Source organism: Macrobrachium nipponense, chromosome 24 (assembly GCF_015104395.2).
Source record: "Macrobrachium nipponense isolate FS-2020 chromosome 24, ASM1510439v2, whole genome shotgun sequence".
In the NCBI taxonomy this organism is placed as follows: domain Eukaryota; kingdom Metazoa; phylum Arthropoda; class Malacostraca; order Decapoda; family Palaemonidae; genus Macrobrachium; species Macrobrachium nipponense.
Window position 1 is genome coordinate 77,125,830 of NC_061091.1, and position 26,576 is coordinate 77,152,405.

General features: G+C 38.1%; 1 protein-coding gene across 44 annotated transcripts in view; it reads right to left on the bottom strand.

Annotated features, from left to right (window-relative positions):
- Window positions 1-26,576, bottom strand: part of LOC135205817 (zinc finger and BTB domain-containing protein 7C-like) — a 220,728-nt gene that overhangs the window by 145,269 nt on the left and 48,883 nt on the right. The window contains exon 6 of one of the 44 annotated variants that reach the window (XM_064236971.1): window positions 149-708. The exons of 39 other annotated variants lie outside the window; for them this stretch is intronic. In XM_064236971.1, the coding sequence (XP_064093041.1) occupies window positions 163-708 (546 nt within the window). In that variant the 3' untranslated portion in view covers window positions 149-162. Of the gene's footprint in view, window positions 1-148; window positions 709-8,584; window positions 9,005-15,885; window positions 16,873-18,160; window positions 19,480-25,943; window positions 26,385-26,576 lie in introns of those variants that run through there. 4 more of the 44 variants (XM_064236987.1, XM_064236996.1, XM_064236995.1 and 1 more) reach the window with 4 other exon arrangements.

The following is a 26,576-nucleotide window of genomic DNA, read 5'->3' on the forward strand; positions in this document are numbered from 1 at the left end:
AACACGCACAATATTCATGATATTTTCTTGACTTATAAAGGAAAAAAAAAAAAAAAGATGCACAGGGTAACTTCTCTTTTCTCATAAATAAAGGCAGAGCACTTCACACAGTGATCCATAATTGCCAGTAATACTATCTAGGCAGTACCTTTTAAAGAGTCACTAGGACCAAGGCGGGAGACAAGATGAATCATCACCACCTGGCAAGTGATGAGGTTGCCTCACAGCAGAGGGACTTTGTGAAAAGGAGGTAGGTGTCCGGTCATCCTCAAATCTGGCCCACTGACTGTCGACATCAATTCCTAGAGAAGCCTCCCTCTCCTCATCTGCCTTCTTGGATTTCAAATGATGAGCAGTTATGTGCGTTTTCAGATTGCCTTTGGTTATTGAGCGATAGGAACAGTGAGGACACCCGTAGGGCTTCTCGCCAGTGTGGGTTCTGATGTGGACTCTGAGATTTTCCTCCTGAATAGCTCTGAAGGGACAATATGGGCAACCAAAAGGCCTCTCTCCTGTGTGCGTTTTGATATGCTTCTTCAAGTTTGTGGCAATGACAGTCCTGTACGGGCAAGTCGGACACTGATGCAACTTCATTGCCTTGTGTTCCTGAATGGCACTGTGAGCTACGCCTTGCTTGTTCAGATGTCCTCCTCCATAAACTTCCTTTCTCCAATGTGCCCTCTGAATTCGGTCGGCCTCCACTGCAATCTGTGGATAATGTCCACTTTTACTTTAGAACACTCAATACAAAGTAAAAATTTTGACTAGTTACTTCAAGGTTGTAGTAAAATAGTGTAACACAAAACTTCAATTAGTGTCACAAAATTAACATTCTATTCCACATACACTTGCAAAAAACTTTTCAAACGGCAATAAACTGTGCAACTGCGATGTACATGCTTAGTTGATACATACTTCAACAGAGGCAAATCACCTATTTCTGAGTGTGTAATGTACAAATTGTACATATAACATATATAGAAATTGAATTCTACCACTATACAAAATTTGCACACTTGTCTTAAACTAATAAAATCTTTTATAATTATTTTATGTGCACAGTATATGTTTGAAGGGTGTGGCAGATAAATACCAACTGACTAGTGCCCGAGTACCTGCATGTAAATTATAGAGGTAAAATTATTATGGATCACGATTATTATCAACCTGATTCATTGCCTTGAACTCATAAACAGTAAACTGCTTTTCCAAAAGTTTAAGATTTTAAAATAATGATGTGTAGAATTTCTTTTTCTATTTCAACTTTTTTTTTTTTTTTTTTTTTTTTTTTTTTTTTTTTTTTGGACAAAATTGTTTTTGGCCATATTCTTTCTTTAAATTGTCATGTAGAGCGACTTCCTATGGATCACATGGAATTACGATTCCAAGTCCTCAACCAGATTAGTATGTGAATGAACCAACTGTTGAAATTACCATTAGGGGCACAAGCATACAATTCCAACTACAGGCAGTCCCCGGGCTACGAAAATCGTCGTAAGCCGGAACATCATCAAAAACCCTAAGAAAACCTTACTTTTAATGCTAGGGGTGCATTGAAAACTATGTAAACTGCATTCTTATTGCATTTTACATCAAAGAAACCTTCAAATATTGATTATTTTGCATTTTTGGTGTCATATTTCATTTGCCAGATGAGCGTTGTAGGCGTCGTAACCCTGGAAATAATTGAAAAGCGCCTTAACCTCCGAACGTCGTAAGCCGGGGACTGCCGCACAATATTTCAATAGACACACTGTAACTGGAGGATGTCAAGAATGCCAACGTTAATTTCCAATCTTCCAAAGATTATGGCATATTATTACAATTAGCTGTCTTCATCTTTAGCTAGTAGTAACTGACAGCAGTGCCATCCTACTCAACAGATACATACATCATCATCATCATTAATATTACTAGTACGTATTATTATTATTAATTATTATTATTATCATCATCACAGGGCTGGCCCGCAGGACTTGCCTTTATTTCTGGTAAACTTCGGCAACTGAATATGAGCAAGAGTAAAAACTCTGCTGGAAACCAACAAAGGAACAGTCTCACAATGCAATCGTGAACTGAACTTGAACATTTGTGGATATCATCGTCACTCACGAATGCCTATAACAATTTCATGGGCTATGGAGTAATAATTAAGCTACTGAAGTTTTAGTATTATTTGGTTCATTAATGTTTTAAAATCAGGTTCTACCTTCACAGGATTAGCAGTTTCATGAGTTTTGTGACCTGTTCTGTTGTGGCACCCCCAACCCCGGCCCCGGTTCTGCCTGAACACCAATACAGTTCAAATGTTCATTTTTGCCCGTGCTCAGTGACCTTCTGGCCATACCAACTATGCTCCAGATCTTTCACATCTACTAATAGTAATAATTACTCATACTAGCAGCGGCTGATGCTCTTTCCTCATCACAACCATCTTAAACTATTTTCAACCAATGAGTACCAATAATTCTATCTTCCTACCTTCCTATATAATCCTAAGAACATACCCAGCTATGAATTGCCACAACTTGTCGTAACATTTCCTCAGATTCTTCATTTTCTTTTTAAATGACAAGTTAACAGGTGTGTGATTCAGCTCCAATTTCTAAAAGCATCCAGGACACAAACAAAAGCAATGCCACATCAACCAAACAGCAAGCCACCTCTTCTCCTAACACACTACACCATTAGGTCTAACACCACTTTATCTCCTGCTTGATCTATTCCCTATAGTTAGCAATCCAGAAACTACTGCACATATCTAAACATTATCTGTTACAAATCAGAACATAGAAGCTTTTAAAAAAAATAGTACTATGCCTATAAATTTTATTGCCTTCATTTAAAATAAAAAAATAATGAAACCAAGCTTTTTAATGTAAATTCTTTGCTAAACATAATGGGATCATAACTTTAAAGGTTAATTAAAGGTTAATTAAACAATATAGTAATCATTTTACTTTTTCTATTGTCAAAGCCATTCAGGACCACTTTTAACACAAAATCTTTGGGGTGAAAGAACCAACTTTATCAGTTGTCTCATAACTTTGAGATTCTAATGATGATTATGGTTGTCAACCATTTTTCAACCTCTAAGATTCTGATGATGAATATGTTCTTTGTTGAAAGAATAAAAACATAATTCACCAAAAATGGTAAAAAATGCAGCATAACAGCAAAATCTAAACATGGAGAATATGGGCGTTTATTCTGATTTATAATAATCTTTTGAAGTGACATAAACCATTATTCCCTTTGCAAATTTGCACTACTGAAATATATTTTACATTTATGAATATGCTCTGAGGTACCATACATGGATCAAATAGTCCAGAATTTCATATCACTGGATCAAACAAATAGTCAAGAATTTCATATCACCTATTTAAAATTGAAATATTTTTTAATCAATTTGTATTTTTCATAGCTAACAAACCTGAGATCTTAACAATATGATAAATCCTCTAGTGCCAGCTGGAAACCAGTTAAAAACAATCAAAGATTGTAAATGCAAGGAATCGATGGCATCTGGCATCCGATGAGCAGCTGAGGTGGAAGCATGTCGAGAGAGAGCACTTGAATCCAGAAAAGCACCAGTCTTTCCTCCAACCCAGGATGAAACGTAAGAGGGGTGGCGCTAGAGGTGGGAGGTCGACGTTAAGACACCTGGTTTGTTAGCTATGAAAAATACAAATGGGTTAAACATCTGTCATTTGTTCACAAGCGGAACAAACCTTCGGTCTAAACAACAGATACTCACACTTGGAAGGAAGTATGAGAATCCTGAACCTACTGGGGGTTCAGCTCACCCGATCATTCTTCTTGGAAATGAGAATGATAAAAGAAGACCTAAGCCTTTGAGATGTTAGATATTTAGATATATCCTCAGTCTACTGGGTTCAAATACAATGAAACATGACCGGACTCATTGCATTCATGGTAGTCCACAAGAACTCTATCTGTTCAGGCAACAAACCGTGTCAGCCACAAGAAATGGATTTGCCACCACTCCTCACTCCCCTTGCTGTAGAGAGGAATTTTAGCTACCAAGAGGCAGATTTACATGCCGCATGGAACATGAAAAGTGCTGCAACAGTATGGTTGCAGTCCTCACCTGCATCAAGCCAGTTTCAGTGTAAGATGTGTCTATCCTTTGAACTGCTGGCAGGAATGAAGGAGGAAATGAAAAGAAGAGAGACCAGTCAACTCCCTCATTCCCGACTCCATACAATCGTCTTATGCAAGACAAAAGGTCCCGCCAGGGGCACTGAATGAGTCACAATTGTTGAACAGCCACCACTGGACCCTAGGAAAATGTGTCCAAGGATTTGTGGGCAATGTTCTTCATGCAGAAGAAAGTGAAAGTGGTTTGCAGCAGTCATGAACCAGCATTCAAAACCTATGAACAAACACGTATTTAACAATACCAGGGATTAACGTATTCCTCTGGCGTCCTGCACTTCTGAATACACCCAATCCGTGGAAGAACTTGATGATGAGGAGTCGGCTTGTCTAAACACCTTGTGTAGACAACCGAAAGGGTGTAGTAGGACACTTTTTTCTTAACCTGGCCTGTGTTAACATGAAGTCTACGACACCTAACATCTAGGAGACAAGACATTCAGATAGGCTCAGAGGAGGTTGAGAGTATGGTCTCAACTCAGTAAGGTCCCATACTCAGTACCAGAGTAAGGTCCCAAGCTCTTGAAACACACCGAGGATTCTGAGAGCGACGAGGTCCGCAACATTCAGGCAAACTAAACACAAGTAAGTCCTGTAGCACCTCACCAGTATCAACAGTAGGAACTTCCTCTGTTCTGGAAAACATTCAGAAAATCTTGTCTACCAAACAGGAACTCTGAGTAGAGAGGAACCCTTTTGATGTCACCAATCATTGCAGCAGAAGTCTCACCTTGTATATGGCTGACAAAGATCCTCAGAAGTAATAGTTTTACATCTGAGTCGCTGTTTTGCAGGAAACATCTCTCATAAGAGATACTGGATCGAATCTATATATGAAGAGACAAAGTGATTGGAGGCCTCTCCACAAGAAACTGGTGAAGAAGGTTGTGGTACGAGGAATCTCTCGACTACTCAGTTTGGGGTTAAGGAGCTACTAGAGTTAACCAAAGACTTTGGAGATTGAAAAAGGTAGTGGCCCTTAAACTACCACTCTGAATTATTCCCGTTCTCGTGAGCCTCCTCTGAAGGTTAGGGTGCTCATCTCGAAGAGCTCCTGGCCTCAGAGGCATGGAGCGTACACGACAACAAAGTCCACATCAGAGTTGGAGTTGGACGTACTTCCTTGGACTTCGGAAAATTCGAGGCAGGTAGGTGTGGGCATTCCATCATTCAGCCTCCCAGAGAATTCCCAGAGGCAGAAAGGAGTCGTCTTCTCCGACGAACAATTCTGGGACCATTAATAGAAGAGGTCTAACATAGGTCTTTTCCAAGTAGACAGAAGAAATAATAGGATAACCCAAGGGGATGTCCTATGACAAAATGCTCAGAAAAGATATGTTCTAAATATCTTACTGTCAACTTGTGCACTGTCAAAATAATTGCACTATAGACAGGGAAGAAGTTCTTGAGCTGCCCGGGAAAAACATGCATCTCCAAAAGAGGAGACGTCCTATGAGGTGATCTCTTATGATGACAGAGGATCAGTATGCTACTCATCAGAGGAGATGTCCTATGAGGTGATCTCTTATGATGACAGATGATCAGTATGCTACTCATCGGAGGAGACGTCCTATGATGATAGGTCACCTTCCCATTGGACTAAGGAATCACCATGGCAATGTTCCTGAGCAACGAATCACAGAGCTAAGATGGATCCTAACTAAGAACACCAGCATATGAGTTACATTACTGATTTGTTTACCTGGATAAAAAGGTAGGTTAAGCTAGGATTCGACCCCAACCCAATCCCACACTCTTGAAGAACAGGAAAATCTTCTTGCAGAATTCAAGAAGCAGAAGAACATAAGCTCAAACCTTTTAAAAAATAACTTCAATATAACAAATGTACTAAAGAACAAAATGTAGCTGGCCCCTCTCTCCCTGCAGGGGCAATACTATCCCCTTGAGAGACGGACTAGCATTAGTACACATAAAACAGCCGATGAGGAAGCAGAGGAAAAAATGATGGTTGCACGTTCAAGATTCGGCAGTGAAGCAACCCCTGCAGAACACAAATCACTAACACTGCCCGCATTGTTCCTCTCTCGACAGCGAAGGAAGGGCAAAGTCCTTAGCCTTCCAACGCTTAATACGCCAACGAGGCGTAGAGGGGGAATAGGGAGAGGAAGACAGCACTAGCTTCTTATGCGTACTCTTCTCGGAAGCCAGGGACAAAGTAAAGCGTTTCCTACCAGTCCTCCCAACCGATAAGGCAGCCAACTTCACATCCAATACAGAGTCCACCCTCTGAAGCACTGCCTGGGATATGACCTCAGACTGATGTGCCAGAGAAGGCTCCGAAGACAAGGAAGGGAGATGTTACGAACTGGGCGGCAGTGATGACGTTGCGGCTAAGTGAGGCGGATCGGAGGAGGCAACTGGGAGATACGTCGTCGATGGGAGTGACGTCACGGCTTCCCCCTCTCTGCAAGGGGGTAAGAGACGCCACTGGCGGAGGAATACACAAAGATGGACCCCGTGACATCATCAACAGGGCTGACGCTGCAGCGTCACTCCAATACAAAGCGACGGCAGACACCGGCGGAGCAATACACGATGGCCGACTGCTCCCACCCGCGGAGACGAGGCCAGGAAGAGGGGGGATGGCCTGGCTGGATCGGGAAGGGGTGTGTGTGTGTGTGTGTGTGTGTGAGCCTCCACAAAATGGGCTAGCAACCCCCCCCCCCCCCGCAGCACGGGGTACCCCCTAGCCCAAGCGTCTTCCAAATCGCCGCCATTTTAGACACCTCCGATTCTGGAAGAGAAGAGAATGATGAAAAAAGCTCACCCTTCTCAGGAACTGAAAAAGCTCCCGAGGAAGAGGGGGCTACATTACAAAAAATAACCTGGCGACCTCCCGATACTTCCATCGACGAATCAATGGAAGAAAAGTAACATGCAGGGACTACTGCGGAAGACGAAACATCGGGAATAGGAGCAAAGCCCTCCCAAGTAGGAAGAGTGGAGACTCTCCGATGTTCCCTCTTACCATAAAACTTCCTCCACTGCTCCTTTGGCCATGCCCGGCATTCCGTACAAGGATTCGTGATCGTACAAAAATTTGAACGACACCTACTGCATGTGATGTGAGGGTCTGTCTCTGACGAAGCCAAAAAATGAGAACACAGGAACCCAGGAACTCCGGGGCACATACGCTGACGCCGAGAAGGAACAGAATCCATAATACCAGGTAAAAACACACACACACACACACTAAAGGCAACGAAACTGGCAATGAACCAAGAAAAGGCCAAGAGAGGAAAAAACATAACTCTCGCCCAGGCGGTTAAGAAAAGACTGGCGAAGATGATCGGCGTTTGACCACTCTTCACCCGATCTACGCATGCGTTGCCAGATATCACAATTATCCTATTGTTAAGACCAAGGGTTTTTTCGCATATGAACAAGTGTGAAGCACATCCACTGCAATTTGCATCTATCCCAGAGAAGTGTGAGTGCAGGAACCATGGAAGGCCATCTTAAAACACTCACGGGACTTCTGGGCTGGATAAATATGAAACAAATCATGGGCTAGGTAAAAGAAAAAAAAATAAACACAGCTTGGGGAGGGGGGGGAGGGGGGGGGGGGCGGGGGGGAGAGAGCACAGCAAAGGTCCATTCTCCAAGGCAGTTAAAGAAAGGCTGGTGCGTTCCCAGACTCAAGTGTACTCTCTCAACATGCTTCCACCTCAACTAGCATCAGATGCCAGATGCCACAGATTCCTTGCATTTACAAATCTTTGATTGTTTTTAACCAGTTTCCAGCTGGCGCTAGATTTAGCCTACTGTTACGACCGAAGGTTTGTTCTGCATATGAACGAAGACATTTTTTCATTACAGCTAAGTTTTACTCAGAATTTTTCTTACTGTTTAAAAGCATCATAATAATGTTCTACTCTTGAATTTTAAAACTTAAAATGATACCAAATTCATTAACATAGCATGAAGTATATCATAAAGAGAACTAAAAAAAAAAAAAAAAAAAAAAAAAAAAAAACAAAAAAAAAAAAAAAAAAAAAAAAAATTATTCCCGAGCTTTTTTGCCGAGTCCGTGAAGGGTTGAGTTTAGGCACAGACAGATTCTGACTCCTTCGCCCTCCTCAAAGGGTTAACATTTAATCCTTATAAGTTCACAAATTACAAAATACACAGACTCTTCTCCACTATACAGTGACAACTTCCATTTTAAACTGAAAACAAAAATTTATGCTTTCTCTAAAAGAAATTAATAGTCATAACAAAAAAATACAAATACTAAGCCCTTTCAGTACCTTGATCAGTATTTTAGATAACTGACCTTCCACAGCAATAACCTGACTGTACCTTCTTATATTAACCATGTCTCAAGGGAGGGGAGGGGAGGGAGGGAAAAAAAAAAGTCGACGTATGACCGACAGAAACATTAACTTACATTACTTCAACAGCCTTCTTGCTTTTTCTTCACATGGTTTGAAAAAATATGTTTCTGAAGGTTCCCTCGCTGAGAAGCCCTGAAGGGGCAATGTGGACATGCAAAAGGCTTTTCACCTGTATGGATACGAATATGAGTTTTCAGACTCTCTCTCTGAGCTGTGTTGAAAGAACAATACGGACACGAAAAAGGCTTTTCCCCCGTGTGCGTCCGAGCGTGATTCTTAAAATTTGTGGTTACGTATGTGGAATACGGACAGTACTGGCACTGGTAAACCTTCCTGTTGCCTATCAATCCTCCCCCTCCTAAAGGTGCAGTACATCTGGAAGTGCCAACTCCAGCCACAAAGATGCGTTCTTCTCTTGTCCATCTGGTCTTCTCCACAAAACCCTTTTTCAGATCGATTCCACCCTGTGGAGGAGGGAGTTTCACTTACTAAATGGCACCTCAAGACACTAAACAATGTTAACTCTTAAACTCAACCACCTAAAATAACCTCTGGGTATTGCTATCAAATAACATTTCACAAAGTCATGCTTCACATCTATGAAGCACTCTAGATTAAGCATCACCGATCTCTTACAAATCAAAATTAATCATGCAAAGAAAAAGATCACAATAACTATTTTCCCAATACTACAAAGCAGGATTTTAAGAACCAATTGCATTAACAACATGGTATACAATAAATTTTTTCTTTCAAGAAATAACTTAAGAGAACCAAAGCATATGAAAACCCGTTCCAAAATTCTTGAACATCTTCAAGCACACCAACAAAGAATTCCAAAGAAGCCTTCCATCTCCAATTTCAAAACAACACTACTATTCCAACTCCCATTTCATACAATAACTACATCTGAACACAGGCCTCAAAAGAGGCTAGATCTGCCCCATTCCAAAGATGAGAGAAACTTCCTCAATTATTGTTCCTAATTATTAAATGACCAAGACCAAATCTTGCACACTAAAAATTCTAATTCAAGGAGTCCTTTAAAGTGAATGAACTTCAATATAAAGATCATGTGATTCTTATTATTCAACTGCTTAATCAAAAATTCCACAACGTAAAACACTAAAAAACAATATACAATATCAAGACCTAACAAAATGTAAAGAAGACCTCGTTGCACTAGAACTTTATACATTACACAAGAAATGCTGCATACATAGAGCAAGTTGGCAAGGGAGTGAGTTAAACTTCCAAAACATGTCAGCAATACAGTATAGTAGTGCACTCCTTAAAGAATATGGAAAAATAAAAGCTACATTCTATACTAGTACTTTTTATTTATTGGGTAGCTCAACATGGCCTCTGCCATAAACAAAATCAAAGCAGACCTTATTTACAAATTTTGTACTTTGTTACATTCTTCTACTGATATTCACATATTTGATGAAAAGAAGTACAGTAGAGACCCGGTTCACGACCGTATTAGAACTCGACATAATCGGATTTCGCCACTAAATTTCCAATAAACTTTGTATCTGTTTTCAACCAAAAAACCAGTTTCCGACCCCCGACCATATGATGTTTGTAAACAAAACTGTTTCCGCCAGCTGCCGCTAGTTGGCGTCATCCAGTGCTACCAAATGTAGCATAATTTCATGTTTTTTAGCATAATTTGACCCAAGAATTGGAGCTTAGCATAATTTCTTTCACACTTAGGGTTCTAGTACAATTTTAGAATGTATTTTCACTAAAATTTTAAATAAAATGCAGAAAATTCCTCAATTTCATACACAGCTATAGTGAATGTATCTTCAAGTGAAATTGCCTCAAAAGCAGCACTAACAAATGAGTTAATTGCTAAGTTTGAACCCAACTAAGGAATGTTAAATTTTGTGAATATAAATAAATACCTACAGTGGCATGACAAACAATCAGTAGTGTTAATAAGGTTTTTTCTTCTTCATGAGTAAAGAATTACTTTTTTTTCCTTTTTTAAGTTTTATTTTTTTCAGTAATCAAAATTTTAATTATGTCTGAAGTGAATTTTACCACAATTTTCAAGTATTTATTCATTGTGTATGTGATCTATTAAAGAAAAAGTGTTTCAGTGGCATGATAATGATCAAGTAATAAGTACGTATGTTTTTCTTCTTGAGTAGAGACTGGTTTGTTTGTTTACCTTTTTTTTTTAGTCTTAATTTTTCAGGAAATATCAGTAAATAACAAAATGTTATATTTGAAGTAATTTTCACACATTTTTCCAAGTATTTATTAATTGTTTATGTGACCTGTTTAAAGAAAAATGGTTCTGAGTGGCATGATAATGATGCAGTAATAAGTAAAACTTGTTGTTTTTCTTCACATTTGTATGTGTGATCTTCACACATTTGTCAAATAGTATAATAGTGATTGCATATCAAATAGTGTACTAGTGATTGCGTATGTGATCTATTAAAGAAAAATGGTGTTTTATTACGAGTTTCCTAACATCATCAAATTAGTTAGTAATATTTTGTCTGTTCGTCACTTTTTATCATTTCACCTAATATATAAATGTTTTAAATTTCCATTAACATCGTTGTTTTAGCTCAAATGTATTAGAGAAATGAGATAATGATAAGATTAATAGCAATAATTCTGGCACAAAATTGCACCATATTTGGCATAAATTCTTGCTTTGGACCGCCCGACTAGCATAATTTAGCAAAACGGTTGGTAACATTGGTGACGCCACTCAGTGACTCAGCATTTAAGTCGCAACTAATGTTTACAAACATTCAAACATGTGTCGTGTCTTGTACACCTTGCGCGCATTTCGTTTGCTTTTTCGGTGGTATCAACGTAGAACATATTCTAAAACCATGCTCACACTTGAGACGCGCGTTTCAGTAGCAAATGCAATACGTATTTAAGTGTTAGGTTTGGAGTGAAGGCAATGTTACGTACGTAGGTTACATGTGCGGTTCGGTAGCGAATGCAATCTTTAAGCTTTGTTAAGCTTTCCGGTAAAGAAGAAGTTAGTCATAGTTTATATCAGAGAAGCTACTATGCCATATTAAGTGCGTAGTAATCAAGAAATTAAGAAGAATCTTTTATGTCGTACTGTAATACGTTAATGTTTTACGTGTAAGATTTGGTAGTGAAAACCAGTTACATACGTAACATGTTCGGTTCGGTAGCAACGCAATCTAAGCTTTTTAAGCGTGCCGGTAAAGAAGAGGTTAGCCTTAGGTTAACTCAGAATCCGCTACGGTATACATTAATTATAGAAATTAAGTAGATTCTTTTATGTCTACTGTAAAAATACGTCATTGTTTAAGTGTGAGATTTGGTAGTGAAACCACTGTCAACATACGTAACGTGTGCCGTTCGGTAGCGAACGCAATCTTAATCTTTGTTAAGCTTGCTGGTAAAGAGGAGGTTAGCCTTAGCTAATCAGAGAAAGCCGCTATGGTATAGAATAATTATAGAAATTAAGAAGATTCTTTTATGTCTACTATAAAAAGACGTCAATGTTTACGTATGAGGTTCTGGTAGTGACACAGTTTACATATGCAACGCGTGCGCGGTAACGAACGCAATCTGTATGCTTCGTAAAAGCTGTCCTCCGTAAAAAAAAAAAAAAAAAAAAAAAAAAAAAAAAAAACAAAAAAAAAAAAAAAAAAAAAAAAAAAAAAAAATAAGAGGTTAGCTTGATATTACACTCAAGAGATGCTGGTACGTAATGGTATAGTAATTAAAGACATTAAGAAGATTCTTTTACTTATGTGTACGTATATATGTACCATGCAGTACCATAATAATTGTCAAAGTCCAATAAGCTTGAAACCAGCCCTGATATTGGACAATTTGCCGTAAAAGACGCACCTTTTTTTATAAGGACATTTATGAAACAAAATCGTTAGTATCATAACATTACATTTACTGAAAGATAATTTTCAAGCTGATTTTGTATACAGTATTGCAGTCGACTCCGTAAAAGATTTACCATAAATTAATATCGAATGTAAATGTTTCTAGGCTTATAGCGAGATATGGTTTCTTTACTACCATAGTCCCAATATAAACCACCAGGGCTGCGCTATGGTTTGTTTACATCCTTAAATGCCGACTTACTGTAGGCAAATTTTTGCAAGTTTTTGATAAATATAGATTGGGTTTAATTTTAATAGTTTATTAATTTACTGTAATAATTAGACTTGCTTTTCAATGCTTTTATTATGTTAGCAACACGTTTTATGCCTACCCACTACACTACGTTCTACTTACTATTTACCTAGGTAGCCTATGGAGCTTGGTCAACAATCAGTTGGACACAGGGTAGTTTTCTTTTATACTGTATATTACACATTTAAAATTATAAATATACGTTTAACATGATATTTATTTAACTTTTAACTTATTTAGTTGTAATTTACATGTAATGTATTGTATAAAAAGGCAAGGTTAGGTAATAACTGATGGTCAAGAACGGATTAATCCATTTTCAGTTATTTCTTATGGGAAAACTTGATTCAGTTCTCGAAATAATCGAATTTCGACGCTCCTTCTGGAACGAATTATCGTCGAGAACTGAGGCTCTACTGTATATTAACAACAATTAACATTCGTGATATCAATTCTTCTCTTTTCTAGACCTGATCTCTTTCATAAAATTAGCATTTATAATTCTGTAGTTAAGAAAATTTAAAAATAAAAACAAAACTGCTTTTCACATAGAACATATTTACGATTCAAGAGCTGAAATTTGTCTTTTTTTTTCTCATTTTGAGTACCTTTTGCTAACTTCCTAAGTTGAAACTAAATTTTTGGCTCTTATGTGTGTTTTTCCCTTATACTTTTAATTAAAAGAAATAAGTACAGCGGCGTCGGTTAACAGCCATCCGTTTTTACAGCGCTTGTCTAGCGACACTGTTAATTGGATTTTCTGCGCTGATCTCTGGTTAACAGGGGCAATGTCCAGATAGCAGCGCTGATCTCTGGTTAACGGTGCCGTTAAGCAGGTCTCTAGTGCTGTTATCGCCAATTTTCAGTTTCAGCGACTTTCTGTTAGCGGCATCAGCCGGGAACGGAAACCCCGCTGTAACCGGGGGCTGCTTGTACAGTAAACAAATTAGAAACTGAACCAAACAATTCTTCCAATTTAAAAATAAAAATCTCACCCTTAATTCTTTTTTTACATGAACTGCAACATCTCAAGACTTCTATGTTCATCTCTATAGACACATAGCAAAACTAAACGGCAAAACATACGGAAATCTTCCACACAACTTTTGCTCTAATGGTACTATTTATATCAAATAACACACATAACAAAGTTTTCATTGGTAGTGATGAAATGATTACACAAGCACTAGAATTAGCCAAGACTTGACTGAAGTACAGTAGAACCCGGGTCCTCGACCATATTAGAATTGACATAATTGAATATCGACGCAAAATTTCACGTAAATTTTGCATCAAGAGCTTGAACAAAAAACTGGAATCCGACCCGGTGAACCCTATGGTTTTTGTAAACAAGAGTTTGTCAGTTGCCACTTGGCATCACTGTTTAAAGCCAGCTCACTCTGCTGCTATTGTTTTACGCAAGTACACGTTTCTGTACTACACTATTTTGCTTCAGTCATGGGTCCCATAACAGCCATTGCAAACAAGCAGAAGAAAATGGTGAAAACCACAATTGAACTTGAGGAGATTAGTGTTGAAAAGTATGTAAGATATTTTAGCATCTTATTTTTAATTTTATTAATTTATAAAAATTAGGCTTTTTCTAGCCCAGCCTATCACTCGTTCAAACCATTGGTAATACGGCCACATTGGACTTGAGCCAGTTTTTATTATAACATATATATTTAAAAACAAAAAAAAGTGTTACTCGGCTCTGAACTTATTTAAAGAAAATCGAGACTTGCAAACAACAAAATATGTTACAAGCAAGAACACCAAGCAAATCCACATACTTTATTGGATTCTATCTCTATGTTCAATTGCAATGACTATTAATTTGTTGCATGTCATACTGACACTACACTATCGTTGACTTGCGAGAAAGAGCAATAGAACTGATACTTGAGATGATTCATTTTTCTTTGTAAATGATGCATAGCTGCTGAGCATAATGACAGACTAATATTCAGACCTTGAGAAAGCCTGCCTCTCAAGTTTAGTGTTAGTAAGTAAAAATGTGGAACAGGGTTTTCAAACAGTTTTTTGAGATAGGGAGAGTGAGGGATAATACTACAGTGGTACAGTTGAACCTCTTAAAACCGACATTCTGTGGCCCAGGAACTCCCGTGCTTCGGCTTGATTTTGAATTAGCCGCCCTTAAGTTCACTGCGTGGCCACGAGGGTGGTGCCACGTACTGCTTACAACTTCCCGACTGGACCCAACAGCAAATTATTGCCATCTCTCTTTTGCTTTTATGAAAATAATTGATAGTAATGAAAAAGTGTGAATTCAAATGTGTTTTTTATATTAACTTAAAATGAATGACTATCTTTTTTCCAATATTCCACTTAAGAAGGCTCTACCAAGTCAGAACTTTAAATCGAAACGGGGAGGCATCTGAAAACGCCAAAATTCCTTACTCTTAGAGCGCTTGAAAGACTAGTAGGCAATATGGTTTTGATCATTTCTTTTATATAGCTGTATATTCACTCATTCAAAATGCCACCCATGATGTCAGGTGACGCTGGATGTAAGAAGCGCAAGCATAAATCTTTATCTATGCTATAAAAATTCTCTCTTATTAGAGAATAGTTTAGTGATCATTTTCCTCAATAGATGGCGGTGTGCTTTGTTTACATTTTAACAGCACCGTTTAAATGCACTGTGATTGGCGAAATTCATTCTTTATTTTGTCATCTCAACACCGTCTACAATCAAAATAAGTGATGTAGTACTAACAGAGATAATTATGAAAATAGTAAATTTAGGAGATGACAGTCACCAATAATATCTGCAATTTTGAGAAAAGTTAATTATACTTTAGTTGACTTATGATAAGGCTAACTCAGGATGTAGGCTGACTGTGTTAAATAAACTACACTATTTTACAGCAAATGATACTTTATGATAGTTGTTTATTCGTTTCTATGGTCTTTTTACACTGCATGGAACCAGCGGTTATTCAGCAATGGGACCAACGGCTTTAAGTGACTTCCAAACCACGTCATGAGTGAACTTATATTACCAGAATTACACATCTCTAACACCTCAATGGAATGCCCGATAATCGAACTAGCGGCCACCGGGTTGGCAGGTCAAGACCATACCTATCACCCCACGCCACTGAAGTTATGCAGATTCTGAGAAAAGTTAAGTACACTCTAACTGACTTATGGTAAGGCTAACTCAGGATGTAGGCTGACCGTGTTAAATAAAGTAGTACACAATATTTTAAAGAAAATGATACAGTATGAAGTTATAAAATGATAGAAGTGAAAATATAAATGTAATAAAATGATAAAAACTGGTGTCAGAACTTAACCTAGTAGTAGGTTACATCGACAACGAGGCAATTTGTATGTGGAATTAGCTCGCAAGACTATGTTTACATCAAGACTTCACTTTTTAAGGATGTATTCTATATTCGGGGATTTTCTGTGGTCCGGCAGTGGCCTGGTCCCAAGGTTCCCAGATTTAGGCAGTTGTGACTGTATATAAGAGAATCTCATTTAAATGCTGTTGTGTCTGTGTCTTTCAAACCTGTTGTGTCTGTGTCTATCAAACCTGTTGTGTCTGTGTCTAAGTAAAAATCTGGGTAACTAGGTTCCAAAAACTCCTCATGTCCCCTACACTTATACCAAAACAGGTTGTACACCCAATGATTCTTCAACTCAAATGCAGTACAAAGAAGATAAAAGTTAATTCTTTGTATTCACATTTAATAATCCACATGGTGATATAAATCTAATCCTCTTGATCAGGACCTTTGAAAAGTAACTAAAAATTATACCTATTGTTGGAAATTTCAATTTTGTGATGGACTGAAACATGGTAGTCTATGTTTCCCTTGGTTGAAGCACGGTACAAGCAATAACCACAACCATAAGGCTTCTCTCCTGTATGAGTACGGATGTGAGACCTTAGATTAGACATCTGATTAGCCTTGTACGGGCAATACTGACACGAGAACGGCTTTTCTCCGGTATGGATCCGCATGTGGTTGGTAAGGCTCGTGGTAAACCTGGTTTCATAATTGCAATAAGGACACAGATGCATCTTGACACCAGTTCTACCACTGCCGCTGCCGAGAGACTCCTTTGTGCGCGAGGTAAGTACTGCCATCTTCCGCAACCTCTCCTCACAATCACTGCTCAGGTCTACCTGCATGAGAGGACGTCCACCCAACTGAGTCAATTGTATTCTGCTTAATTATTTCATACACAAAACCATAATCATACTATTCACACCCACAGTTCACTAATCCATGAAACACGATAATTTACACTTTCTAATTTTAATAACCCATTCTATTTACCCCCCACAAAGTACAAAAATTCAACTTAATTAGTATGGCTGAAGGTATTATCAAGATGGCATTATGGAATTACAACATGCAATAAGATCAATTATTCCCCAGGCCATACACTAATACAGTAGGCCTCCAATCAAAGTTTTTATGAAATTAAAATCTACATACTGAAAACAGATGAAACTATAAAAAAAAAAAAAATAAATAAATGCAATGATTGCAAACAAACCCTTTTGCTATACTCATTAATGCTACTACAAGACCTTTATTATAAGTGAGCTTTCATTTTTAAAGCAAACAATATCAGAGAACTCTGATGCTGAATAGCCACGGTAACCTTGCAATAGCACATCCTCCAAAGACCTAATATTCTTAACAACCGAAGCCACAATTCTAATTAACCTAACGACAACTTTGGTTGCACCTTCCATTGTTCAAGAGGAACAATGACGATTTGAGAGATTCAAAACTATCATTCTCCTGCCTAGTCAAATAATTTCATCATATCCTATAATCATAAACAAAACTATACAGTGGTCCCCCCGTATTCGCGGGGGATGCGTACCAGACCCCCCCGCGAATAGTTAGAATCTGCGAATGTTTGGAACCCCTATAAAAACGCTAAAAACAGCCTACTTTGTTAGTTAAAACTTAAGAAAAACCACTAAAAATTTTCATACTTAGTTTTTTTTAATAGTTTTATCACAAAAAGTGCATTTTATGATGAAATTGATATCAAAAACCAGGAATTTGTGGATATTTCTCATAGAAAAATACCGCGAATGCGCGAATTTTCTGCGAATAATGCAGGGAAACGTTCCCGAGAGAAATCCACGGATGTGTGAGTCCGCGAATCCGGAGAACGCGAATACGGGGGTCCACTGTATATTTAATAAAAAATTTCTTTGTATTTACATACAATAAATGTTGAGAGAGAGAGAGAGAGAGAGAGAGAGAGAGAGAGAGAGAGAGAGAGAGAGAGAGAGAGAGAGAGAGAGAGAGAGAGAGAGAGAAATTTCTCCCCCTATCATCCTCCCTTTAAAAAAGTAAACTGTTCAATAATTCAAAACCTTTATCAATGTACAGCAAGGTACCTTTTCCCAGTCACAGCTTGAATTGTGACTGTCAACGATTTCCCGGCACTGCCGCGTTAGCCTCACCGACGGATTCTCACTCAATATCTACTGATAATGCGAGGTATGGGCGTGGGAACAGAAACCTCTTCCCACAGATCAGAAACAAAAGTAGAGCTGAATATGAGAAAATAAGAATGAGTGTTCAAAAACCTTGATTAGACCTAAAATCCACACACATCCAATCCCAATCTTAAAAGAAAAACCTTGCAATAAAGAGAATGAAAAAGGTTTGTGGTGCAAAGCCTAGAAATAGTTAAGACTAAAAATTGACAATATAAAGGATTTAAGCAAAACAAAAGTATAACCGTGTTTGTGGTTAGCAACAGTGTATCACAACACACTTTGATTACATAGATTCTTTCATTTTAATATATCAAATGAACATAGCACAAAAAGCCATTAAGGTGCTTAAATAAAATATGCCATTCTCATGAATCCCTACCAATATGACATAATAACAGTTTTACAAAATAACATGACTTAAAATCCTAACCTCAAAAGGAAAAGGCATGTTCCATTTAAAAAAAAAAATTGACAGCTGTTCCAAATGCCTTTAAATAATTATACACAAATCCAAGACTATACTAAATACAAGTTAGTGAGCTTTTGTTAGTATGTACACACTAAAATAAGCTTGGCCTTCTTTCCTAGCGGCAATGTATTTTTCAAACGGCAGCAAGTTAGCCACCATGCTCTTTGGTACTACTTGTAAAGAAAACTGCTTGGAAAAGTTATTAGCAAAATACAGTTAAATGTATATACTGGATCAGTTACCCTGTACCCAGGGATATAAACACCAGCTATCTTATATATGAGAAACTTGTTGTCATTTGTATCTCCTTTCTATCGCACTTTTTTTTACAGACTTATAATAACTTCTAACATATTGTCAACAACTTCAGGAAATGGATAACAGATAACTCACATTTACTATTATAAAGTCTCATTAAAATTATATCTTCGGCATGCAATTTCGATCTGATGATGAGTCAACATATGGCGATTGATATTCCCCTTCGTCGCTGCACCATAAGGACAAAACGTGCATACGTACGGTTTCTCTCCTGTATGTGTGCGCAAGTGGCACTTTAGATTACCCAACTGATTGGCCTTGTAAGGACAATATGTACACGAAAAAGGCTTTTCCCCAGTATGGATTCGCATGTGATTAGCAAGGCATGTGGAAGACTTGGCTCTAAAGGAACAGTAGGGGCAGAGATGCTTCTTGGGACCAACTTCGTTACAGCCGACACTGAAAGCATGCTTTCTTTGCACGGTAGCTGGTATCTGCAGTCTCTCATCACGATCACTGTCCAGGCTTACCTGTACAAGAGGATGCCCATGGAAATGGGTAAAAAAAAATCATTTGAATTTGCATTTAGCTTAAATCAACTTTGATCCATTTCTAATCCTAATTTTGCAATAACGCTAATTTTCTGTAATCCCTACACAATGCCTAACCAGTACAGTACTTGATATTTTGCAAGCTACATTCAGGCAAATACGTGCACTTTATACACTCATGATCGTGCAAGAAGCTATATAGGCCTATATGTTTCACTCACAATAAAGTATGTATACTATACTAAAATGTTGCTGAAACCAGTTTTTTGTTTTGTATAATACAAGCCACTACCTGACAAACGGTACTTCTGTATTTCAAAGAGACGACTAAGAATTTAAGATACAAAACACAGTCTGCAGGGACCAGATTTCCTAAAAATAAGACTAACCTACCATTTCCTAACCACCTTTTAATAAACTTGATTTCAGATGAGAATGACTGAACTGAATCAAGAGGGGAAGCTGGAGGTATCCAGTCACCATACAGCGAACGACTTGTAATCTGCAAAATTTTAATTTAGTTTCCAAGAGAGACTTTGCTTATTCTGAAACTGTGACTGTCAACAAAATATTCAAGCATGAAGGAAAACTAAATAGCAAGTAAAACAACTGCTGGGATGAAAACATTCTGCATGAAACGCACATGACCTGAAAATTTAATACAAGTAAGCCAAACCAATTAATATCACTCTGGATGCTAAAACTGAAAATAACCTTTCATAAAACTGGGACTGATCTACTCCCTACAGCCCAACAAATGAGACATCTATCATATTAGAGAGGCACAGCTATTCCAAATATTTCCTCTAAAGGTTGTCAGAACCACAGATTACTATAACTACTGCCTGCATGACTAGAAGAACAGGTTGGTCGATCAAGCCTAACAACAACAAAGAACAATGCTCGCCAGCAAGTAATATTCTCCATCGCAAAAAGGCTCTCTTAAAATAAAATTGTGCTTTGAACGAGACGCTTGAAATCAAAATGAGGACAATGACGAGGACTGTGTCTTGGCCTAGAAGTAGGTCATCATTTTTATAGCAGTGCTAGTAATCATTACACTCAAAACGGCAGGCGTTACCACCAAAAGGGAGGGTGGGGCAACTTCTCAGATCTTTCTCATTACAACATGGTCAGAGTGAAGAGAGAGAAACCTTTGTCAGGTGAGCAAGAAGACAAGCACAAAAGTGAGAAGTAAGGAAAGACTGTTCTAAGTTTAGAAACAGGAAGTTGTGGAAAAACACATAAAATATTTGTACCATCCCCCCCCCCCCCCCCCCGGTATTCGTGGAAGTCGAGTACCACAGCCACCCACGAATACCAAAATACCCTCTAAAAACGCTTATAACTACCTACTTCAAACACCAAATATATCTTAAACTTTCATTCTAAAACATTTAGTCATAAAATATGAAAATATAGTACCTACACACAGGCAGTCCCCAGTTATCGGCAATCTGGCTTTATGAAGCTTGTCTAGCGATGAAAATCAGCTATTTTCAGTGCCAATTTGTGCCGATTTCCACTTTTGGTACCAATAATTGGATACTGGTGGCAATACGTACCTAACAGAGGCTCCAATCGATTTTTGGTTATTGGTGATTTTCACTTATCATCACGCCGTCAAAACAGAAACAACCCCCCCCCCCCCCCCCCCCCCCCCCCCCCTTCCCAACAATGACCAGGGAATGCCAGTATTGAGGGTTAATTTTCCTGTAATAATGTGCCTGTATGTTCCATAGTAAAATCCGCGAATAAACGGAGGTCGACTGTATTACAAGTGGGTCCCACATATTCGCGTCCTCCGGATTCGCGAATTTCTCTCTGGACCACATCTACCATTATTTGCGGGAAATTCGCCTAAGCGCGGTATTTTTCTATGAGAAATAGCCAGAAATTCATATTTCTTTTTTCTTTTTTTCTTTTTTATCAATTTCATCATAAAATGCACTTTTTGTGATAAAACTATTAAAAAAATCAGGTGTAATAACTTGTAGTGGGTTTTTCTTGATTTTTACCTACCAAAGTAGGCTATTTTCAGTGTTTTTATAGGGGTTCCTACTATTCGCGGATTCTAACTTTGTGGGGGGGGGGGGGGTCCTGGTACACATCCCCCCCCAAAATATGGGGGGGAACACTGTATACTCTAGGTTAGAAATCAATATTATTATCCAAACTGAGGTTCCATTCCTCTTTGAACAAGACAATTTTAGAATGGTTGTCAAACAAACCATAGTAAATGAAAAGTGTGTAGTATTTGAAAGAGAATAAAAAAAGACCCAAGGAGACAACCTCATCGACCTTCCTAACGTTCCCTACACTTAAAAGCCCCGAAGACCTCCTTTGCTACATTACAGAGTTATGGTCAGTTCCCCAAAACCATAAGAATCCTCTGTCATGGATCCAGGCATCTACCTCAGGTGTATGCCAATCCCTAACATTGTTATGTCAAGAGTCCTATAGCACACGAGTATATATCAGCCAAAGGTCTCAAGTAATTGCTTTGCTATTTGGTAAAAATTCAAACCTTTATTCATCTCTCTTAATTGCAATGTTTACCTTCCTTCCTAGTAGCAATTCTTCACTTTCTTTCTCTCACCTAACTTGTCCTTTCAGTATTTTTTTTTTCTTTTTTTATGATTTCAGATTTACAGCTAATGTTGATGCTTTTTCTAAGTGAAACAACCTTCATCTCATTTTCTCACCCATTACATGCCAATATCCTTCAATAATTTCTCCATTTAACTATCATCTACATCTTGAGATATAATCACTTTTCGATATTTGTGACTTGCTTCAATCATCTTTTTCTATCTTCACAAGCTACTTCCACAAGAATTGTTAAGACTGAATGAGCCAAACCTGATAAATCTCCTTCTAAAATGAGTAATATTTTCATTTCAATGTTGTACAGTTCTTCATTCCAACAGAAGTTTAAATTGGCCTAAACTGTCCGTTTACAAAACTGCTCTCACATTTTGGGTGCTCTCATAACATTTTTTTTTCTAGAGAGGTTCAAATTCAAAACCTATTCATCTACACAAAAGGTGTAACCTTCACATTTTCCTAGAACTCACTTTTTCCTTCACTGCCAGGTGTTCTTGCTTTCTTTTCTATGAGTGTTATTTTCTTGCCACTATCGACTGAGTGGTCCCTCTCCTTCTACAAGGTAGCTTTCTCATACTTATCTAGCCACCTACAAAAACTCTCACCAACTGTACATTAAGTAGTTATTTCTTTCATTCTAGTTCCATCACACTTTGGGTACTTGTCTCAACTAAGTTTGCACTGAAATACAACTGACGGAGTTATCAGAACTTTTTGTTATCATCTACAGTACAATATTTGATTGCGCAGGTTACTTACTGAATTCAATGAAACAAGAAAAAAAAAATTACCAACTGATCCCTTACTACCAGAAGATTATGTTAAGAAACTTCATGGCAAACAATTAAACTTCAGACATCACATCTAGAAATACTTCACAGTGATTGTCTTACACACAACTATAACACTACACTGTAACACAACCTTACAATATCAAAAAGGTGCTACACAACAGCAACATTAATTCTTCAGACAGAACCCTTTCAATTTAACAAGTTTCCTAGTGATTGAACATTGGGAAAAATCCCTCTTCTCTGGGAATCTCTGGACACGATACAGACGGCGAACTCACAAAAAAGGCTGGACCGTTTTGTGAGTGAAGACATGGCGCTTCAGGTTGCCCAGCTGAGTGGTCTTATACGGGCAATAACGACAAGAGTACGGTTTCTCTCCAGTGTGAATCCGAATATGATGAGCAATGCAAGTCGTCGACTTGGTTCTGTAAGGACATCTCTGGCAATAATACATCTTGCCGTTCACGGGTGTACTGGTGCAGTAGAAAGTTCCTGTCCTTTGCGCTGAATGTGATGCCTCCATCATCTCTTGATTACAACCCAACCCTACCTGCAAGGAAGGACATTCACCCAACTCAATCAGATATCAAAAAGGGTCTGAGTCAACCCCCACATAAAATGGGAGTCATAACATAATCTGAACTTAATTAATCTCTACACAAGACAGAAGAAGAAAAAGCTAATTACGCTACTTGTATCAAACATGGTTGCCAATTTTGTCTACCACTGCATCTTGATTTTTGTTTTACTCAAGACAAGATTTGGGCACAAATAACCAATAGAGAATACGCACTAAAGAAGCACAGACAGCTGAAGAACAGGCTTACCCTCGTTCAAGAGACATAAAATTTAGTAAGAAACTCATTTTTCAAGGAACACAATCCACTCGGTTCATAAATGCAAAAAAAAACTATACCAAAGAATAGCTTAACAAAGACTGACAGCAAACTACAACTTCCAGGTAAGTAAAGATCAACCCCAAAAATAGTAGGCCAACCTCTTAACTTCCTCAAATACCTTTGTTGTTTTTTTTATTCTTGCATGTGTGATTTGTAATATTAATCCTAATCACGTACAAGGGAGCAGTTTGTGTTACAGGTATTCGTTAACATTACAAAGATTAGATTTTAAGGCATTTCGTACCAAAGTACAACTGGATGGCATTATTGGAGGCCTCACTCTGTAACGAAATTTGTTTAACTCCCGTCAGCACTGATGTAAAATCTACCCAAGTATACACGGTAAATCAACAGACTTACTACCTGCTGAACCATATTCATCCAACTATTTACTGATGCCACTGATAGCCTCTTGCAAATGTTTATAAAGATAGTGCAGTAGATTGCTAGTCACCAACAAAGACATTACATACTCTTTACAGGAGAGGAAACACCCTCTACGATGACGCTAACAATACCACAAAATGCACAACCTATGGATACTTCATCGCGGAAATCCTCCCTCCTGAATCAAGACCTAGTCAATACTTCCCACCCTTTACCTTTATGAACCCACCTGACAAAAGAGTAACTGTGTCACGTGCCTTTTCAGTGCAATAAATCTACTCTGCTCCTCACAGCAACCTCGCTGGAAAAAGTTGGCTTCTCTAACCAGTGGATCAACCCTTTTCAAACCAACCTGGGACAGAAATCTTAACCTTTAGATTCCAAACACCACAAACTAGTCTGGCATTAATCGTCTTTTCCATTAGCTCACAGACCGCAAAGGGTTTGAGTAACTGATCTGTAACTAGCAGATTCAAATGCATCCTGACTGGAATGCTAACGGTAATTTTCCAACTCTTTAGATATTAAAAGTCTCCTATACTTTGTTTATTACTTTCAAAAGAAAGAACTAGTATTTGGCAGATACTTTAACATTCCTTAGATAGACATGAGCAGGGGCTTCATAAATCACCCTCTAAATTCCATCAAATATAATGGACTACAGTATTAAAGGAATTGAAAGATACTTAGAGAGTATTTTATTTCATATCTAGACACCCCCCTCCCCCCCCCAAGAAACAAAGATGCTGAAAATCATGAATAGTGATGGTGATTTCTACCAAACTATTGGTAGTAGAAGGTGTGATGTATCAAATTATGGAGGGGAAAAAAAAAAAAGTACACTAACTCAAAGAGCCAATAGAACGTACTTAGAACAAGGAAACTTGGAATCTTTCAACAAAACTTGTTGCTAATAGACATGTAAAACAAACAGGTATTTTCTATTTGTGTTTTATTAAAACTCCTGGTTACTTCGCTGAAATTAACATGATGGAGAATTGGTATCATTACTAGATAAAAGAGTGCACATCTTGACTTTAATGCTGCTTTTAACCATGTTGATCACATGGCCCCTGTTTTCAAACTCAGGGAGATAGGAGTAGATGGTCCATTGCTTAGCCTTAGAAACTGTGGACTCATTTACAGCTAAACAGAACATTTCATGGCAGAATGTACATCAGCTACATTTTCCCAAAAGACAACATAAACAGTTGCCTATCTTGACTAATATCTTGAAGTTTAAAGCATTCATTCACATATTTGCTCAAGAGCATTTCTTTGAGATAACTGCAAAAATATTGTAATTCACATAACAATGAGCAGAATACTTAATCTCTCAAGAGGCCAGCAGTGAAAATTGGAACATGCAAGCTTTATTTCTTTAACCATTAGCATGAACCCAAATTCTTTAGCAACAGAATTTACATGAACTCACAAGAATATGATCAAGGGTGTTGTCAGTGAAAACACCAATTGTGGGGAAAACAAGCTTTTAAAAAACATCCCAATTCACACAAGACAATTAAAAAGACTTCTGTGCTGTATACTGAGAATGGAAGTGGGTATAATTAACAAATTCCTCCTACCAAATTAAGATCTGACAGTATACAGAAACTTCAGCAAAATTCATGCTGTGAAATGTGGTAAATTTCCTAACTACTTCATCTACCAGCTACACTATTGCCCAGAGGCCTTGCATTTCTAAAAGATGAACGAATTTAATGACGAACCTTGTGGCTCTTGATACCTTCACAAAAACTGATTTGTTGCTTTAACATGCATACTCATATGTATGCCTAAGTCGTCTTCTGATGCAGCCCTGGTACGAACAGTGGAGACAAGAAACTTCTTTCCCTCCGACATGACTGCGCTGGTGGCGTTTCAAGTTACCCAACTGACTGGCCTTGTAGGGACAAAACCGACACGAATATGGCTTCTCTGCGGTATGTGTACGGACATGAGACTTGAGGTGACTTAACTGACTGGCCTTGTAGTGGCAATACTGACATGAAAATGGCTTCTCCCCAGTGTGGGTCCGGACGTGAGTTGCAAGGGAAGTAGTCGACTTGGTACTGTAAGAACAGAACTGACAATAATGGATCTTGCCACCAGCTCCTCTAACACCACTGTTGAAAGGCTCTGCTCTTTGTATCGCAACTGCGTCCTCTTGCATCACCATCTCATGACCCAGCCCTACCTGTAGGGAAGGACATTTACCTATCTCAATTAGTGATAAAAAAAAAATCACTATAAAAAAAATAGGTATTCAAACACCACCATAATCCTTTTGTAATCTTTATTTGAAATCAAAATTTATTTTCACCATAATCCTTTTGTAATCTTTATTTGAAATCAAAACATTATTCTCAAGACAAAACAAAAAATAAGG